The 19,280-nt window shown below is 62.4% G+C and overlaps 1 protein-coding gene across 6 annotated transcripts; it reads right to left on the reverse strand.

Moving 5' to 3' along the window:
* Positions 1 to 1,562: 1,562 nt before the first annotated feature.
* On the reverse strand, positions 1,563 to 15,306 carry LOC103678232 (fatty acid desaturase 3). 6 transcript variants are annotated; one of them, XM_040639208.1, is made up of 12 exons: positions 14,975 to 15,306; positions 6,971 to 7,081; positions 6,270 to 6,467; positions 5,826 to 5,927; positions 5,568 to 5,651; positions 5,256 to 5,316; positions 4,634 to 4,747; positions 4,107 to 4,227; positions 3,610 to 3,706; positions 3,447 to 3,526; positions 3,140 to 3,265; positions 1,563 to 1,900 (listed from the first exon to the last, which is right to left on the reverse strand). In XM_040639208.1, the coding sequence occupies exons 1-12, from the start codon at positions 15,179 to 15,181 to the stop codon at positions 1,849 to 1,851; spliced, it is 1,353 nt and encodes a 450-aa protein (XP_040495142.1). In that variant the 5' UTR covers positions 15,182 to 15,306; the 3' UTR covers positions 1,563 to 1,848. The 6 variants fall into 6 exon arrangements, with proteins under 6 accessions (XP_040495142.1, XP_040495145.1, XP_040495141.1 ...); XM_040639211.1 differs by having other exon boundaries at positions 5,568 to 5,690; positions 6,354 to 6,467; positions 14,975 to 15,305; XM_040639207.1 differs by having other exon boundaries at positions 5,568 to 5,690; positions 14,975 to 15,303.
* Between the last annotated feature and the right edge of the window lie 3,974 nt (positions 15,307 to 19,280).

The following is a 19,280-nucleotide window of genomic DNA, read 5'->3' on the forward strand; positions in this document are numbered from 1 at the left end:
GGGGGCTACTTGAGGCCAGGTGGCTTCTCCGTGTCCTCTGAGCAAGTCATTAGGCAACCACCAATTTGCAGAAGGAGAGCGCACTCCCAGAGGCCACCACCAGGGGCATCACGGAGCGTGGCCTGCCCCACAACGGTGCAGATACTCTGGATGCCCCTAGGTGGCGCCGCAGGCTCAGCATTCCCGCCGGCGGGGACGTGCTGCCCTCCAAGTACAGAATGCTAACATTTCCCATAAGTGCACGTGCATCAGAGCGACTGCAGGAAATGCAGTGACTGCACATGAGATAGAGCGACTGCCATCCCAGGGCCCACGTGGCACCCAGAGTCAGCAGGATTTCCAAAGGTGGCCACAGGAAAGGGGTCTCGCAGCAGAGGAACGGCCGTGCAGGGACCCTGAGTGTGGGATCTGCTCCAGATGGAAGGAGTTTGCTTTCAAGGCAGGAAGTACCTTTCAGGGAGCAAATGGGGTCAGAGACAGCCACGGGCTTGTCCCAGGTCCCAGCAGGTGCGGCCCCGGGGTGTTGGACCGTGTGCATGAATTTCTTTTAAATTTCTGAGCCCTGTTGCCAAGCCCTACGCAAAGAACCTTCCACACAACATCCACCTTTTACCTTCCAGCACCCTAGGAGGTCATACTACCACTCAGAGAGGTTGAGTAACTTCCCACAAGGTCATACAGCCACCAGTCCCGGCAGAGGCATGACCTCCCCCCTGCTTTACCTGACCAGAGAAGGGAGGGTGGGAGCCGCATGGATCAGGGTGGGGCCGGGGGTCCTGGGAAAGGACTGAGTAAGACCTCCAGCATGTGTGCCCCTTCCACCTCCTGAAGAGAACCCAGCCCGGGGCAATGGCAGCCCTGACAAAGGGAGGGGCAGTCCTGCGGCTGATGGCAAGACTCCCGCTCCCCCTCCAGAAAGGCCCTCAGGGAAATCCTAGCTCTGCATTTGGTTTCTGTAAGCTGCTGACACCATGCAGACACCTGGTCCCCCAGGGCAGCCATGCGAGAAAGCCGATGCCCCCTCCTGTGGGCCACCGAGCACACTCAAGCTGCACCCCTACCAGCCTGAGGCCAGGTGCAGGACCGGTGAGGTGGCCCTAGGAGGCCCCTCATTATAGAGGCTGTGGGATGAGGCCCCCCCACCACGGAGGCTGCGGGAAGAGGCCAGTGCACGTCCGGGCCACACTGACTTCCTTTTTCTGCACTCAGGGGACACCTCGTACATGGCCTTCTGCCCTGAGCCCTGGTCTGCTGGACCAGCCCCTGTCCCGCTGTGCAGAGGAGTCAAGTGAGGGGAGCCCAGGGTGACTGCCCAAGGTTTGCGGCAACTGGATAAAGAACAGGAAGGGAGGGTCCAGGCCCACAGAGAGATCTGAGCCGGGTGCAGCGGCCAGCTCCCCGACCCAGGGCTGAGGGGACCTCTGAAAGCCACCATTCACCACCCCCGTCCCCACCTTCATCTCCCAGCACCCCGATGGCCCCAGGGCCTGAATTCTCTCAGGAAGTCTGGGGCAGACTCCAGCCCCAAGATTCTTGCAGATTCAATACTCTACTCCATCATGTATCTGGGTTTGTTTTTATATAAAAATAAGAGTTTTCCCTAAATTCTTGCTCTGGGAAAACATGCCATGCTGTGTGGCTTTATGCACCATCCCCCTAGCCCTGGTCCTGTTTGGCCAAGAGCCATGGCCTCAGGGCCACCAAGCAGACAGGTGAGGGGGCCGAGGTGAAGACAGCAGATCCAGAAGGGTAGGCAGGGCCCCCTCGGCCAGGTGGGGAGGGGGGAGAGGGGGAGGTGTCAGGCCGGCCTGGGCCAGCTTGGTGTCAGCCAGGGCCTGGATGCTGCCCTCACTGGTGGAGGTAGGCTTCCAGCCAGACGTCACCAGACTTCTTCAGGGACCTAGAGGGCAGAGATGCGGTGAGTGTGTTGACTGCAAGATACTATCTCCCTGCCCCCAAGCCAGTGAGGGTACGTGTACTTGTACGTGCACTTGTCCCCATTCCTCTGGGGCAGGCAGCTCCAGTGGGGGGTGGGGGAGCGCAAGGGTAACAGGAGAGGAAGCTACTCTCTCCTTAACTGGAGTAGAATCTAGACCTTGCCTGGGGGCAGACGGAACACAAAGGCCCAGTCCAGACCGCAGTCTGCATGGCCTGTCCGTCTTTCACCCAGCTCTCTCTTTTGTCTCCTGCTGGGCGATGCCACCCTGGGACCCCTATGTAAGCCATGGAGCCTGCCCCCCAAGAGCCTGACGACAGGCAGAGGAGCCCAGAAGGATCCACAACTCGCAAGGAAAATTCAGTGCCAAGGGTTCTAATGGGGCCGTGCCGAGTGGCAGGGGCTCAGAGCCCGGGGCCGGGAAGGAAGGGCCTCCAAGTGAAGGGAACGGCATGTGGCAAAGCACAGAGGTAGGGCTACGGAATCTGACCGCGGTTTCCCACTGCCAAGGCGCCATCCCTCGCCTGGACAGCTACAGGAACCTCCGCTCTACTTCGACTCGAGCCCCGTCGGTGCATTCCCAGTCAGGGTGTCTTTCCAGAATCCCAGTCCTGCACGTCCCTCCTCCACTCACGTCGGCACACTCTTGCCTCAGGGCCTTTGCACTGCTGTTCCCTTGCCCCAGACGTTCTCCACCCTCACACCTGTCCCCATCGCCAGCCCTCTCCCCTCTTGCCCGTCTCTGCTCACATGGCGCCTTCTGAATACCACCTACCCTGCCCCCCTATTAAAATCCGAGTCCTGCCTGGCACTCCCATCCCCTCGCCCGCTCCCATTCTTAGGTTTTGTGGGTTTTGTTTTGCCAAAGCGTATCTTCTCTTCCCACATTTTCTGCACTTATTTGAACCGCTTTCTGTCTCCCCTACTAGGCTGTCAGCTCCAGGAAGGCAGGGCCCTCGGCCTGCTCTGCTCACAGATACTGACGCACCGAGAGCCCTCAGGACAGAGTCTGGACCCACGACAGGTGCTCCCTAAAGCCGGCGCTGTGAGAGAGCCCTGGGAAGGGAGGGAGGGCACAGACTGAGGACAGAAAGGCTGATCAGAAAGGCCTCGCACGCCAGCTCTTGGAGAGGGACCCGTTTGGGCTCAGAGAGCTGCCTGGGAAGGGGCCCCAGGAGAGCCACTGCGCGCGGGGGCCCTTACCCAACTATGTCCACCAGGGCGGTGAGGAAGGGCTTCACCTCATAGCTGAGGCCGTGCTTGGCACACAGCGCCTGCACCAGCGGGGCCACCTTGCGGTAGTTGTGCCTCGGCATCGTGGGGAAGAGGCTGGCAGGGACAGGGCGACAGCGGGTGCTGGCACCGGAGGCGAGGGCGGGCCGGAGGGAGCCCTCACCCGGCCATCACCTCCCAGGCCTCCCCAGGGATAAGCCTAGCCTCATGTCAGCCCCGGGACTCAGGACTCACTCCCCGCCCCCCCCCCCGGGGGTCCTGCAGGGCCCACACTCACTGGTGCTCAATCTGGAAGTTGAGGTGCCCGCTGAACCAGTCAATGAAGAGCGAGGGCTCCACGTTGCAGGTCGCTGCCAGCTGCCAGGAACGGGTGGGGCACCGGTGAGACGGGTGGGCATGCGGCCCCCATTCCCCCTAGCAGCCGCAGCCCTGCAGCCCACCTGAGAGCTGGCCCAGTCCCGGTGCTTCTCGTGGCCGATCTCCTTGGGGATGTGGTTCATCTGTGTGATCCACACGAACCAGTGGCTCTCCAGGACCCTGTGAGGGGAGGCTCAGGCACTGCCCGTGTCCAGCTCCCCCCTTGGATCGGACCTGGGCCTAGGCTTCCTCCTCTGCACCATGGACTGCGGTAACCCCTCCCCCCACTGGTGTTTAAGGAGGCTGAGCAAAGCAGGGCCCACAACCCGGCGGAGCCCGGAGCAGCCCTGCTCATGAGGGTGACATCCACGGGGCTGCCTGTAAGCCAGGCGACGGCCCCAGACCCGCCGCCCCTGGGATCCTGCCGCTCGTGTTCCTCAGCCCCCCAGGGAGGCAGCCCTGCCGTCCCCACACTGCAGACGGGGACGTGGAGGCTCTGAGCGTGCATGGCTGGAGCCAGGGGCCCCCGCTGCCTGCGTGTGGCCTGTCCAATCCCCTGCCAGTCGGAAGCTGGCCCTACCTGACAGCAACAAAGAGGAGCAGAGCCCCGGGGAGGCCGTAGAAGGGGCTGTAGCACAAGAGGAAGCGCGAGTAGAAGCTGGCGGCCCACAGCAGGTCCTGCGGAGGAGGGGACAGGAGCCCTGAGGCCCCGAGGCCGCCGGGACAGGAGCCGGCATCATCCACCTCTCCTGCGGGCTGTGCCTCAGAGCCCCAGCCGGGGCCCTGCCCCTCTCCGGGCCTGTTTCTCAGCAAGGTAAAGGGACAGGGTCCTTGCCTTCCCAGCCTCATGGGGCTGACTCTGGAGAGGAAGGTGCCATGGGGGGATCCCTCCCTGGGAGACAGCCCAGAGGCTCCCCACCCCCAGGGAGGACGCCCCGACTGGGAGAGACCCCCGGCATGCCCGTGCACACTTGCACACGCACACACGTGTATCACAGCGTCACTTGCACACCTGTTTGCATCCGTGGGTAGGGCTGCCCCGTCGTGCCCCACCTCCCGTCGCCACAGCTGGCTTCCCAGGGAGACCCGCGCCGAGCCCCCACTCACCGTCCACTGCATGCACACCAGCATGTAGGCCAGATTCTCCACTTCGAAGTTCACCAGGGTGAGCAGCGGTGGGCCGACTGCAAGGGGGCGCGAGGGGACTCAGGGGGAGCAGGGCTGGGGTGCCAAGCAGGAGAGGCCGAGGGAGTTAGGGAGCAAGGTGCCGTTATCCCGGGAATACCTGTGGGACCTCAGGCTGGTCCCCTCCGGCCGGGTGACCCCGCCATCACCCACAAGGCCTAGTCCACGGTCTTCCCTTGGCATCCGAGCCTCTGTGGGCCCGGGGCCAGCTTCCCACGTCCCCACCCTTAAATCCTCACTCTGGCCACCCCAACGACTGCCCCAGTGCTCGGGGGCTCCGAACCCCTCTGATGTGAATGCAGGAAGGAATTCCAAAAACTCCGGGCAGGGCCAGGGCCGTGGCTGCCTCTGGCGAGGGGAGAGTCAGCCCCAGCTGCGGGCTGGGGTGACCGGGGCCCGGGGAGGCCTGCAGGTGCTGTACTGAGGGAGTTTTAACAAGTGGGCCGCTCTCCCGGGAGGTGGCGGAAGTTGTCCAGGGGCGGCAGGCACCGTCCCGGGCCCGCGGTGGCCCCCGCTCCGGGAGGACGGACGGACGGACACTCACTCAGGAAGAAGTACAGGTGCTGGTGGTTGTAGGGTAGGTAGCGGCGCTTCTTCTTGCCGTACTGTGGGGACAGCGGGGCTGGGGAGAGCGGCCCGCCAGGCCCGCCTCCTCCCAGGTGGGGTCAGGGGGCTGACGGCGGCCAAGGCAACCCCAGGTTCCAGCCATTGGGTTCATCACCCCGGCAGGCTGGCAAGCGGGGAAGGGGTGCCCCTCGGGCAGGGGCTCAGCCTGGAGTCAGAGCAGGGGGCCACCCTCCCCCGCCCCCACTGAGCGGCAGGCCCAGCCGAGAGAGTCCATGTGCTCCCCACACACCTCAATGGACGACTCCCCCAGGAGGAAGACGGGCGCCACGGTCACATCTGGGTCTTTGTGGAAGATGTTGGGCTTGGCATGGTGCTGGAAATGACGGAAGTTCCACCAGTGGGCCGAGAAGCCCTGCAGGGGATGAGAGGGGCTCTCAGGGCTGGGGCCAGGCCCGGTCCACCACCCCATGCCCGCACACTTGCGCAGACCCGGCGAGACACCCCCAGCTCAGCCCCTGCCTCCCCACCACCCATCCCACCCCCTCACCTTCAGCTGCCCCATCACAAACTGCTGGGCCACGTGGTTCCACTGGGACTTCCTGAAGACCGAGGTATGGCCCAGGTCATGCTGCAGACACCAGGACTGAGCCTAGGGACAGAAGCAGGGTCAGGAGCCGGTGGGAGGGAACTGGGGGGGCTCCCAGCTCCCAGGGCACCCCCACAGCTAATGCTGTGTTTTAAGACCCTGTGGGCCACCTTCCTCTTTTTAACAGATGAGGACAACCGAGTTTCGGGAGGCCTAGGGGCTTGCAAGCCTGTCAAGGAGCTCGTTTAAAATGCAGCTTGACCTCCAGATACACGCATTGTGGGGCCTCTGCGGCTCATTCATTCATTCATTCATTCACTCAGCAAATACATCCAGAGTGTCCTCGTGGGCCAGGCCCCGTGCTACTGGACAGTTTCGGTGGCAGCAGAGCAGTGCTGGAGTCACCTGGGAGGTGGCCAGGACAAGGGCGGCAAGGGCGCTGGGCACCCAGCCCGGGCCGAAGAGGTAGATGACAAGCCAAGCGAGCACCTCCATGGCCAGGATGTGGCCCAGCAGGAGAGCGAAGAAGGCGGGCTTGGCCTCAAACAGCTCCATGTCCTCAGCCGCCTGGCGCAGGGCTCGGAAGTCCTCGACCAGCTGGGCCTGCCGCGGTGGAAGGGCTGGTCGGCTACAGAAGCGAGGGCCCGGTGGTCCCCGGGAGCCCTGTCCCAGTGCCAGGCCCCGGGGGTGCAGCCGGAGGGACAGAGGGGTGAGAGCACCGTCCTGGGGTCTGAGCTGGGGAGCCGGCTGGTGGCAAAGGCTCGCCCCACAAAAGGTGTGGGGCGCATGAGAAGCCGAGAAAGCCAGGGCGGGGAAAACCCTTAGAGCCCAGTGCGTCCAAACCCTCAGTGTAGATGGGGATCCTGGGCCCAGAGCAGGAAACACAGCAAATGCGGGCCCAGCCAGCCTTGGGGCCCCCAGCTCCTGCAGGCGTCCCTCCAGCTCCACCTTCAGCTACCTGCCCAGGAAGGGATGGCAAACCCAGCCTTGGCCCCGGGGAGGGGCCCCTGGGGAGAATGTGGACGGAGTTGCTGCTGGCGATGGCCCCCACCCCTTCCACACACACCCCCACTGGGGGCTTGGCCTCCACCAGGGCCCCCACTCACGTCCTGGGGTCCATCGTGGCTGGGCTCCTCGGGGGCCAGCTCTCCGATCAGCAGGGGCTGCAGGAACTTGCGCACGAAATTGAGGTCCTGGTGGAAGGCGCGGAAGGCATCCTGGGGAGAGCCGACAGTCAGGAGGACAGACAGATGGCAGATGGAGACAAGGCGAGAGGACCGCTGATGGAAGGGAGGGGCACTGATGGATGGAGAATCAGCTGGTTGTTCAGCAGTCACATCAACAGGGCCAAACAGGTCCGCCCTGCCCACTGGCCCGGCCCAGTGCCCCCCAGGCCCTGGGAGCCCTGTTGGAAGCGCAGCACCTGCTGGGCCCCAGCTGCTTGCCCCAGCGCAGGGGGCCCTTCTCCAAGAATCAGGCAATGGCCACACAGACTGAGTTCTTAGGTTTGCAAGGAAGATACTCAAACAGTAAAGCTCATTTGATTTTTAAAGCAGAAGTGGAAAATATCACTTAAAAAAAAAAAAGCAAATGAAATAAATACTGCACGTTCCCGTGATTCTCTGTAACAGCTGGGGGTGGGGGTGAGGGTGGGGGTGCAATGCAACGGGGGGTTGGAGGGCCAGACCGACAAAGCAACAAAGCGCCAGGGACCCGGACCAGTGAGGAAGGCGGCCCCGGGCAGATCTGAAAGGTTAGCCAAACTGCAACGGTACAACGGGGTTCCTTAGTCTCGCGGAGTGAGTCCTGCGGCGACGGGCTTGCTCCCAGCTCTTCACCGGATCTTTATCCCTGAGCTTTCAGAGGCTCTCTCTGAAGGAACCAGCCCTCGCCACCCAGCTGCCTGCAGGACAGGAAGGAGCAGTGACTGGGGGGAGCCGTGCTGTCCCCGCGGGCCTGGGGAAGGGGCCTGCTGGCGGCCAAAGGAAACAGCTTTGAAGAAGGCTGAGAACGGGGCCTCCTATTGTTCTCTTGCTCGCAAGCCTTCCCCCTTCTGGGGGACATCCAAACGGACAGCTGGGCCCCTGTACTTGCTACTGTACATCCCACGTGGTCCTGTGGGGAGGAGGCACTTCGGGCCCCTCCAGCCCCCCCTTAGAGGCCACACCTGTGGGACCCACCCAAGGGGTCCCTTTTCCTGTTGTCTGCTCTCTTGCTGGCCTGGGACAGCCGAGAGACTGGGAGAGAAGGGGGGGGCTGGGAAGGTGCAGCTTCTGGAATACCCTAGGCGCTGGGGAAGGTGACTTGGGGCCCGTCCCTGAGCTTCTAAGAGGGGACAGGGCTGTGTAGTGCAGATCTCCGCCTCTCCAGGAGGAGACTTGGGAGAGAGGATGTGGAGGGAGGCCGGCCCCACAGGAAGCTGCCTGGCCCGGGCCTCCTGGGGAACTGGGAGGGAAGACAGCTCTGGGGTTCGGCTGACCCCACTCACTGTGACCTTGAGCGAAGTCTGTCCTCCTGCTGGGACCAGGCAGAAGAGGGCAAGACACCAGCGCCTTTCTCGCTCTGGACTGGGAGCACTAACCTTTCTGTTCTCTTACTTTACGCTGTTAACCATTGTTAAGTATATAGTTAAGTGGCCTCAAGTGCGTTCACACGGCCGGGCGACCATAGCCACCGTCCGCCCCGCAAATTTTCACCTCTGCCCCCATGAAACACTGACTGCCCCCAGCCCCCAGCAGCCACCACTCTGCCATCTCTATGAATTCGACTACTCTAGGCACCTCTGATAAGAGGAATCGAACATATTCGTCTTTCTGTGACAAACCTGTCACCCAGCATCACGTCCTCAAGCTTCATCGTGTAGCAGGTGGCAGAATTTCCTTCCTTTCGAAGGCTGACGAGCACTGACTGACTCCCTCTTACTTCCTCTGAAAGTCCCCTGGCAGCACATGGCTCCGGCCCCAGGATTTCTTCCCTGCTCTTCCAGCCCTTCTTCTCCCCCTCCCCCCATGCTCTGTGTGTCCCGGGGTCACCCTGGCGCCCAGCAGACCCCCAGACGCTCCGGGGCCACACTCTGGAGCAGGCCCGCCTCCTGGACTCTCCCTGTGCCCTGACTCACCCAGGCCAGGCCTGGGGATGCCCTGAGGGAGAGGGCCACCCGAGGGACTTCCAGCCACGTCTATCCACTGGCGTGACAAGGGGAGGTGTGAGCCCCCGAAGGGCCGGTGAGAAAATCCCACAGCTCACAGACAAGGCTCCGGCTGAAAGCTCCGGGCACGCTGTGGCAGGTCCTGGGAAAGCAGGGGGACACCACTGAGCCGTTCTTCCTTTTTTCTTTTTTTTAAGATTTATGTATTTGAGAGAAGGAGAGAGAGAAACAGACAGAGACAGAGCAAGCGTGAGCAAGCAGAGGAGAAAGAATCTGAAGCCGACTCCGCACTGAGCTGGGAGCCCGATGCAGGGCTCAATCCCACAACCATGAGATCATGACCTGAGCCGAAGCCAAGAGGCGGACGCCCAATGAACGGAGCCGCCCCGGCGCCCCCAGCCTGTTCTCATGCTCTCACTACCAACAAGGTGCGTCGCTGGCCTCAGACCAAAACCTGATGCCCCAGCAAACGGCTTCTGCTGGAACACTTGGCGGGGCCATGTGACCAGATCCCCTCTGGGCCCAGGGGCTGTGGGCAGAAGACTCAGAGAGGTTAAGCCACTTGCAAAGGTCACGCAGCTCCATCTGATGGAGATGGGATCAGAATCCAGTCTGACCGCAAAACCGTGCTTGGGGCCACGTGGCACTAGCCCCAGGGAGGCCACTCCTGGGCCAGAGAGGAGCCAGCGGGTCTCGTGGGCAGCAGGTGCAGGGCAGTGGGGTGGAGAGTGGCCCTCACCACGAAGCTGGCCACCATCCCACAAAGCCAAGGACCGGGCTGCTTGGAGGCTGGACTGCGGGGGACAGGAGGGTGGTCCTGGTGTTTCTTGAGCTGCACTGCCTGAGTTTCTGGGGACCCCACCCTCACCCACCCCTGGTGCACCCGGAAACGTCCTACGACCGTCCCCCACCTAACGCACCAAGGGTGGCCCTGCAGGTCTCTCCCGCGGTCCTGGAACAGAGCTGCGTGAGACCACTGGTGGCCCTCACAGAAGCTGCTGGTGGCAGTGACAAGCTCCGTCCACAGGGCTGTCACCAGAGCCTGGCACAGCAGGGGCTGGATAGCAGGTGTGAACACATGGACAAGAGCCAACTGTCCACAGCCCACAAGGCCGGGGTAAGAACCATTTTACTGGCACGGAGGCTCAGAGTGGTAGGGACACCTGCCCATGTCAGAGTTCGTCACATCAGAGCTGGGATTTGAACCCAAGTAGATCTGTGATGTCCATGGCCCTCCTAGCCCTGCCTTGGCCCCTGGAGGGGCTCCTGCCCTGCCCCACAGCCCCTCGTGAGCCCCAAGCAGCAGCCAGCTACCGGGCGGGCATGGGGGCCTCCGCGCCAGCCTGCTGGGGGGATGGCCTCTGAGCAGCCCGCCGTGGTGAGCCGAGCTGCAGAGCCCCAGACAAGATCTCACACCCTTCCACTTTGTATTTCCTCATCAGTGCTGCAGAAACCGCTGCTGCCCATCTCACGGGGCTGCAGGGAGGACGGAGTCAGCGCAAGGAAAAGTGCACTTCAAAGGGCCTGACGTCCAGCTCTGGCCGAGCCCCCCCGCTCCCCCCCCACTGGCCCTACGTGCCCTTCTCCTGAGTCCGCTGGGATTTAGCGGCCTCCAAGGGCAGACCTGCGGGTGTGGGGTAGGAGAGGGGAGTGTACCCTGCCGGTCAAGTCCCAGCCAGCCTGAAGCTGGGGAACAGGGACACAGTGGGGACAGGCGAGCATTCCTGTTCACTCCCCAAAGAATCAGGAATGTTCCAGATCAGGAAGGGAATGGAGCAGGGCTGCCGGGGGTTCAGGGGGTCTGGGTCTGTCCTTGCAGCCTCCTTAAGCCTCTGTTGAGGAGGCAGAAGTGGGTTGTAATGATGGGGGACGGGGGGGGGGAAGCCTCAGGGGATACCCCAGGAACCCCTCCGTCCCTTCCTCTCCCAGGTGGGAAGATAAAGGAGGCCCTCATGTCCAGCACGCGTGCTCCTCCCATCCCCCACCCCCAGCACTCCTCCTCGGAGCCAGCGGGGAAGTACTATCAGGGTCCCCATTTTACAAACGAGGACACAAGGACACGGAGGCCAAAGGGCACACAGCTCTGAACACAGCACGTCCAACTCCCACCGTGCAGGCCCGCCCAGCACAGTGAGAGACCCTCCCAGAAAGCTGCTCCCGGTGCCCCTAGTGCCAGGCCCGCACCCGCCTGAGGGCTCCACCCAGCACCCTTGGCTTCACAAGCATCAGGCACCCCAAAGGGGCCAGGCCCTCTGCCACCACCACTCTCTAGCTCCCTGGGCGTGGGAAACCACAACGCTTGCGTGCCCTCGGGGAGAAGAGCAGAGGGCTGCCAGGGCGCCCGGGCCACTAGCGTCCCTGCGTCTGCACTGTGTTCCTGCCCAGCACTCCCCCAGGGCAGGAGCTGGGCACTGCAACTACCCTGGGCAGGAGCCTGAGTGGGTGGGGACCCTGCAGAAACCACCTACGGAGCCTAGGGAAGTCACACTCCATGGGGAGTGTCAGGCGGCAGGGCTTTCCAGGCAGCCAGCCTGGGGGGCGGGAGCAGTGGGGGGGGGTGGAGCGGGGTCCTGCGCGTTCCTGGCCAGCCCCCACCAAGGCCCCCGCCCGCCAGAGCCGCCATCTGCCCCACCTCCCCCAGCTCCGACCCAGGCACAGACCCCACCCTCCAAGCCCAAGGACCAAAGCCCTGCCCCTTGAGGGCCCCAAGAAGGTCCTTTCATGTCACCCACAGTCAGCCTGTCTCCTCACCTGCAAAATGGGCCAACTCTCATACCTGCCTTCAGTGGCTTGCTGTCCGAACACCCCTGGAAGCTAACTCCTAATACCGCCCCTCCCGGTGCCCCTGGGCCCCCAGCAGCTCCCTCCTTCTGCCCTGGCCATGCCTGCCCTTAGGAGCCCAGGTGAATGGCCACCTCTTCTGAGGGACCTTACCTGGGAGAAGGCAGGTCCCCCACCATCTCTTCCCTTAGCCTCCTGCCCTTCTGGAGGGCTCTGCCTTCCGCTCCACAGTAGGGATCCCCTTAAATGTATCTCAGATTGCCCTGGCTTCCCTGCTCTGCCCTCCAAGATCCCCTTAGAATAAAACCAAAGTCCTGCTTCCAGGGACACAGAAGCCCAGCGGGAACCAGCTCCTGTTACTTCTGGACCTCGCTGCCTGCCCTTCTCCCCACTGCTCTACTCCAGCCCTGCTGATATCCTTGCGGTTCCTTGAGTACCTTCCCACCTCTGAGCCTCTGCTCCAGCTCGACCCTCTGCTAAGGAACTTCGTCCTTGCGATGTTTTGCTCGGGGCTGTATCTTCAGAGATTAGAACAGAGTTTGGTGGATACGATATGCTCACTGAATATCTGCTGATGGGTTTCATGATTCAGTAAGTGAAGAATGAATGAATGGATGGAAAAAAAACAGGTACGTCACAGGACAGCAAGAGGACGGGCTACGGATTCACATCTCAGACCCCCGCCACTTAATTTCAAGTCACTTTCCCTTTTTGAGCCTCAGTTTTCCCATCTGTAAAGTGCGAAAATCACTAATAGTACCTGCCTCAGAGGGGTACCCTGAGGACTAAAACAGAGTATCCATAAATCAAGTGCGGAATTTGGAGTCCGGCACGTAGTAGGTACTCAATGCCCAGCCCCGGTATATTCCGACCGGCAGCAGTCAGGCCCCGACCCTCCCCGGCTGGCTCTGCTAGTCTCAGGCGCCTCTGACTCTTCGGCAAACCTGGCTCAGGGCCCAGAGCACTCTCCCCAGGGTACCCAGCTTTGTATCCCAGGATGGCCACAGGCTGACTTCATGGCACAGGAACTCTGGGAATTTCCCGGCAGGAAGGTTTCTGTTGCCTGGACATGAGAACAGCTGATGGGCGGCTGGGGCTAGAGAGAGGTGGCTGGGGGAACACAGCCCTAGCATGACAGCTGCCCCACCCCTACCTGTGCCCTCGGGCCTGGGATGGGGTGCCTGGGGCCCGGACTCCGCCACACATAGCACTGGGCTGGGTGCATCTGTCATCTGTGCTGTGGGCCCATCAGAGACAAACGTTAGGGTTCCCCATCCCCAGCCACTTCAGAACCCCTTTGGCCTGAACAGCCCAGGTATTGCTGGCAACTCCGGACCCATGTTTGGAGCCCTGGGGAAGCTAAGATGGCCCCAATGCCACTCCTTCCCATTAAAGCCATGGCTAGAACTGGACAAGGCCACCCAGCCCAGGGGCGGCTACGGCGTGGCTGGTCCACCGCCCTCTGTGCTTGGCAGGGCCCACTCACGCTCACCAGCCAGCCACACGCACCAAGCAGGAGAGACTACGTGGCAGCCCTGGGGCCACAAAGTTGAGAAGGCACGGTCCTGCCCGCAGCTGGCTCACTGTCTGGCCCAGCTCTCCCCACTTTACAGATGAAGAAACTGAGGCTCAGAGGAGTAACACCTGATTCAAGGTCACTCTGAGTCTCCAGCGGCAGAGCCAGGACCCAGCCCCAGGGAGCAGACTGCTTTTTAGCAATGAGAAAGAGACCTTATTGGCGATGAACCAACGCGAAACCTGTCAGACGGCGGTCTTGGGGTCGAGCGCTAATGGTATGATGGGGTTGCCATGTGGGAGGCCCCCAGCACCAGCCTGGGCACCAAGCTGGAACAAGTGATTGAGAAATGCCCTGCGTCATCCTTCCCCTCAGCTCCAAGGTTGGGGTGGCCTTGAGGGGTGGCCAGGGCCGTGGCACCTCACCCCCCCCATGCCCCAGCAGAAATGCACACATGCACGACCACGCACGCAAATGCGTACAGGGCTCACACGCGTACAGGCTTGTGCGTGGTCACACACTTGGCCCCCAGTCATCTTCAACTCCATGGCCACCACCTGGCCCACGGGCAAGGCTTTCTGTCAGGTTCTAGACTTTCAGGAGGCTTCTGACTCTAAACCCTCAGCTTCTTAGGGTGGAAGTGGGGAAGAGAGACCTTTTCCCTTAAAGAGTCCATGGAGATTGTCCAAGCCAGCAGCCCTGGTAAACAGGGACACTGAGCTCCTGGGACAGAACCCAATTTCTTCTGCTGCTTAAAGTTCTGCCAGTTAGGGATTCATCTCCTGACATCTTGAAGATTCCTGACACCCAGGCAGCCAACCTAGAATGTTAGACGGGCAAGGCAGAGCATCATGGCCTCAACACCTTGTCTCCGGCTGGGGGACTGCTGGACTCCAGGAAGGGGCCGATGAGAAAGGAGTCTCCTCACAACAGCCTGCTCGACCACTGGACTCCGGACAGACAGTCCCAGTGGACCAGGCCACGTCCCTCCTTGGCAAGACATGTCTAGACATGGGCTGGGAAGGGGAAGTTGGGGTCCCCCAGGGCCAGCCTATTCCTGGGGTGACCATGCTTCCCGAGGAGGCCCACCCAGCCTGGCTGGCAAAGTTCTCCCACGTGCAGCTGCCAGCCCAGGAGAGGTGAGTCACTGCCCCTCAGAGCAGTTTACAGCGGCTCTTGGGAAAGCCACAGACCTCTGGGCCCTGCCCAAGCCTTGCTGCCCAGCCCCCAGGCTCTGGTGGCACATCCCTGCCAGTCTCCAGCGGGGGGGGGGGGGGGGCAGACCCCACCCTACCCCTGGCACTCAGCAAAAGGAACCTGGCCTGGGGGACCCAGAACTGAGAGGAGAAGCTCAGGGCACACGGAGGGCTCGTTGGCCAGGACACACCCACCTCTGAGAGCCCCTTACTCCTGCACAGACCCTCCCCTGCCCTGCCCAGGCCTGCCCCAAGGCCCTGAGGGGAGGTTCTCCATGCAGGGACGTGGCCTCCTTACTCCACATCAGGCCCTGGCTTGTCCATCCCAATCCTGGTCCCGGACCAGGAGATCAAAGGTCAGCGAAGAGTAGAAAGGATGCCAGACCCCGCAAGTAGAGAGGGTCCCAGTGCCCACGACCAGGCCCCGGCCAGCGCCAGGCTTCACCCGGCCAGCGGTGGGCTTCCTTACCGTGGCGTCCTCAGCGCCGTGGTGGCCAATGAGGCGGCTGCCCCCCGGGTGCCGCTGTGCCCAGCGGCTGATGTCGTAGACGCGACGCTCGATGACCAGCCACTTGTCGCCCGGCAGGTTGTGCTGGCGGATCTGCTCCCAGCGGAAGGTGGGCAGCGGCGCCCCCGGCTGCGCGTGCCCCCGCCCGGGCTCCCCGACGCCGCCCATGGCTGCGTGCGAAAGCCCTCGGCCCCTGGTACCTCTACGAGGTCCGACAGAGTCCCCGAGGGGAGCGAGTCGCGGCCCCAGGGGCGTCCTCCGCCGCCACCGGCTCCTCCGCGGCCCCGCCCTGCCGCTGCGGCCGCCGTACGAGCGTGCGCCTGCCGGGCTCCCAGCGCAGGGAACTTTTCCCTCCCTTATAACCGCGCTGACAGCGCCCGCCTCGCCTCCTCCCCTCGCCCGGCCCCGCCGGCCCGCCCCGCGCGCGCTCCAATCCCCGCGCGGCGCCTCGGCCTCCATTGGCTGCTCCGCGCTCCGGGCCGGCGAGGGCGGCTCCAGGCGGGCCCACCCCGCCCGCCCGGGCCGCGGCCACCACGCTCACCGCTGCCCCGGGCGCCGTCCTCTCCCGGCCCCTGGCTCCAGGCTCGCGGCTCGCCGCCCGGAGGGCCGGCGGGGCGGGGGGCACAGGGAAGGGACGGGACTTTACACCCTGGACCAGTGCGGCCGTGCCCTCGGGGGCCGGGTCTGCGCCGGCGGGGCTTGAAACCACGGTGTGCACACGGGGCTTCCAGCCACGCGTCCTGGAACGTTCAGTCCCGAGCGCATGGAGGTGGGAACGCTGCCTCGGGGTGACTGTAAACAGCTTTTAAACAATCGGCCCCCGGCGTCTGCGCAGCGAGGCCGCCGTCGGGGCTGAGCAACCGGCCGCGCCAACCAGCCCGGCGCGGGGCAGTCTGCGGGGGCCGTGGTCTTTCTGCCGCGGGGGCTGCAGGGTGGGCATGTGGAGGGGGCAGGGGCACCGGAATCGGTAGCGGGTTGCTGTCATTCACTGGCGGTTCTGCTGGGTGGCTTGCTTGTTACAGCACACTCCCCCCTTTTTACTTAAATAAATTCAAGTCCTTTTGAGAGTGTAAGATGCTCCCCAAACTACTTTTTCTGTGTTTTTGAGATAAAGACACCTGTTCCTAAAAGCGAAGCGCTCGCACTCGGCCTGGAAAGCAAGCAGGCCAAGGTTATGCGGCGGCAGCGGGTGTGAAACTCGAGCCGGCACCGTCACCGGACAGCCTGCTGCAGCCGGACCGCCGCGCTCACCCCCAGGGTGGGATTCAGCAGGGCTGGTTTGGGGGCAGAGAATTGCATTTGGAACAGGTGGTGATGCTGCTGTGCTGGTTCAGGGAACGCTCTTGGAGCACACGAGGTAGATTCTATGATACGCCAACCTTTTATCTTGGTTTAACAATTTGTAGGAAATCATTATAGCTAGTATTTGTGGGGCAGGAGGGCCAGGGCGCCAAGAAAGGCTGAAGGGGCCTCTGGGTTCTCCTTGGTACCAAGAGACCTCTATTCGGTTGCCAGGACAACCAGTAAGGCCTTGCTGTCACCATGGCCCTGGGCTGCCTGAGCACTGAGGTGTCCTTGAACCCCCTCCCAGAGCATGTGTGTGTGTGTTGGGGGGAGGGGGCGGTAGAGGTGTGGTGTGGCTGGGGCTGAGGTGGGAGATGACTGCAGATACCCCTGCTGCCCCCCTGTTCGCAGGTGAGCACAAGGATAGGGGGCAGGCTCTCGCAGGAACCGAAACTCCTGCCCCAATCTCCAGCCCCTCCACAAGGGGCGTGGCCCCCACCCCAGCTTCAGCAGCCCTCAGTGTTCAGAGGTTGGCCCCTGACGCCTTCCCTGGCCCCGACCTGGTCTCAGCCACGGGCAAGGCACCTGTGGGACTGGAATGTGTCAGAACCAACACTTCCCCCAGCTGCTCTGACGGATGAGGAAGATGAAGGCCTGCACAGGGTCCCCCAGGAAGTAAAGCAAGGACAGGGCTTGGGGGACCACGGTGCCGCCCCTCCAGCCACTTGATCCCACCAAGGAGAGAGCAGTGGTCGAGCTCTCCAGATGCCTGTGAGGCCTGGACTGTGTGTCTCTTTCTCAGAGCGGAACCAACAGCCGCCCACACGATTTCTCTGCAGGCCTCGGGGCCTTCCATAGATGGCTCTACCCCTCCAGGCTTCAACCCAGTGGCCCTTGCAACAACTTCTAAAATCAGAGGCTCTGGGAGAACTTCAGACTCTATTATCCCCCTCCCCACACCCTCCCTGTCAGGGCATTGAGGCCGCTCAGACCACTTGGAAAGGGAGAGGCTGCACTTGACATTCCTGAGCTGCCATTGGGCCACCGCCAGGCATCAGGCACCGGGCTGAGGCAGGGGGAGGGGCGAACTAGCCAAAAGGCAAGGGAGGGTCTGGCCAGCTGGAGCATTTTGGGGGGGAGGGTGCCTGCTCGAGGTTGAGCCCCTCCAACCCGTGGCTGGCCCCTGGCCCAGCCCCTGCAGAGCTCCTCCTGCCCGGGAGCGGACACGCAGGCCTCTCGTGGGACACACTCAAGTCTCCACCCCCTGTGGAACCCCTAGCCACGGTCATGGAGCCGAGTGATACTTGCGCAGGCCCACGGGGCTCGGGCAAGCGGCAGAGGGCTAGCAGTAGCCCAGCTGGGGGGTGGGGGGAAAGCTCTGGGCTACCAGAAAGAGCAGTCCTAAAGCCCAGGCCTGTGTTCTACAACAGACACACGAAATAGACTCGAGTCAGAGCTTTGCAACTTGGCTTTGAGCCCACCACACTGTGGGCTTGGTTATTAGGCCCTGGACACAACTTGTTGCCGTGTGAGGGGGGGCCGGGGGTCACAGAATAACAGAAGAGCCGTGGCCCAACCAGCCACGAAAGTCTCCCCCGGAGGCAACACTAGGGTACAGGGTAGGACTCCTCAGAACACCCCTTAGTTCCAGGCAGCTGCTTGGAAGTGGCCAACGAGCATAGGAAGAGCCGCTCAAGGGCATTAGCCGTGGAGAAATGCGCATCAAAACCGCGGTGAGATATCGTCGGCCATTAGGATGGCAATTACCGAAAAACACCAACGTGACACATGTTGGCGAGGATGTGGAGAAACAAGAACCCCAGTGTGCTGTTGGCAGGATCGTAACATGGGACCACTTCTACGAAAGACGGCTGGGAGGTTCCTCGGAGAATCCAGGACAGAACGACAGCGTATCACGCGGCTAACCCGCTTCTCGGTATTTACCGAGGAACGCACAGGAATTGAAAGCAAAGGCAACATCCAATCAGGGCGGGCTCGGCAGATGGTAAAACGTGACACAGCAGAGCAACGTGGACGGCCCACGTGGGCTCAGGCTCAACGGCCACGATTGGAGCGAGCTTTTAAGAGATGACCACATCGGCCAGGAGCACTTAGAGAGTTATCTGGAAAATGCACTTGAGAGGAACTTCTGTCCGGCTGATGTCCGTCAACCCTCCTCTCCCAACTCCAAGAGCCAAAGCCTTGAGCCCCTCCCTCCGGAGAGCCCCCAGTCACCCCCAGAAGCCTGAAGAGTGGGGGTGGGGGCAGATGTAATGGGGGGAAAATGTGGGAAGCAAGCCTGATGAAAATCCAGCCCAAAACCGCCTGAGACTTGGTTTCTCCATCTCCGAGCAACAGGGAAGAGCCCCGTCCTGCGCCAGGTGCAAGGCAGGTGTTTGGGGAAAGGAGTCCTGGATGGGGCTTTGCAGCCAGGCTCAAGCATTCCTGTCCTGGGGGCACCTTTGTCCGAGTGTGGCCTCTCTGTGCCTCGGGGGATCCATCTGCAAAATGGGGAAATAGTAGAAGCTCCTGGGACGGCTCTGAGGTGAAGTGTATGGGTTTGCTTAAAGGGCGCGGAGGCAGCCCCGGGGCTGATGTTAGCACTCAGATATTAGCTACCGTCGGGAGGTCCTGAGGCCAGACTGTGTGTCCCTGGGTCCCTCGCAAGCACCCCACCCAAGTATCTCCGCTGTGGGTGGCCCACCGCAGCCCCACCCAGGCCTGACAGGAAATCCTCTCCCAGGGGCAGGCCGAGCAAGCCTGGGCTGTGGGACCCTCTGCCAGGGCTCTGAAACGTGGCCTGGTGTCTCCTCGGCCCTGGGGGTGGCTTGTCCAGGGCCCCAGAAGCTTCAGGGCCCAGACCTTCGTTCTCTTTCTCCCCCAGCTGACCCAGGACTGACCGAGAGGAGGGCAGAAAGAGGCAGGTATGCAGGAGAGGATGTCGGGGTCACCCGTGTAACACGGCGGCACACACCCTGCCCTG

This window comes from Ursus maritimus, unplaced genomic scaffold (genome assembly GCF_017311325.1).
Source record: "Ursus maritimus isolate PB19 unplaced genomic scaffold, ASM1731132v1 scaffold_23, whole genome shotgun sequence".
Taxonomy (NCBI): Eukaryota; Metazoa; Chordata; class Mammalia; order Carnivora; family Ursidae; genus Ursus; species Ursus maritimus.

What these genes read in the sequence shown, in the direction of transcription:
- LOC103678232 (XM_040639207.1), bottom strand. Translation starts at nt 15,181, where the DNA reads ATGGGCGGCGTCGGGGAGCCCGGGCGGGGGCACGCGCAGCCGGGGGCG. An exon ending in GCACCTGTACTTCTTCCTGA is followed by an intron (nt 4,748 to 5,255) that starts GTGAGTGTCCGT and finishes TTGGCACCCCAG; the next exon opens with CCCTGCTCCCCCTGAGTCCC. An exon ending in GCCCTGGTGGACATAGTTGG is followed by an intron (nt 1,901 to 3,139) that starts GTAAGGGCCCCC and finishes TCTGCCCTCTAG; the next exon opens with GTCCCTGAAGAAGTCTGGTG.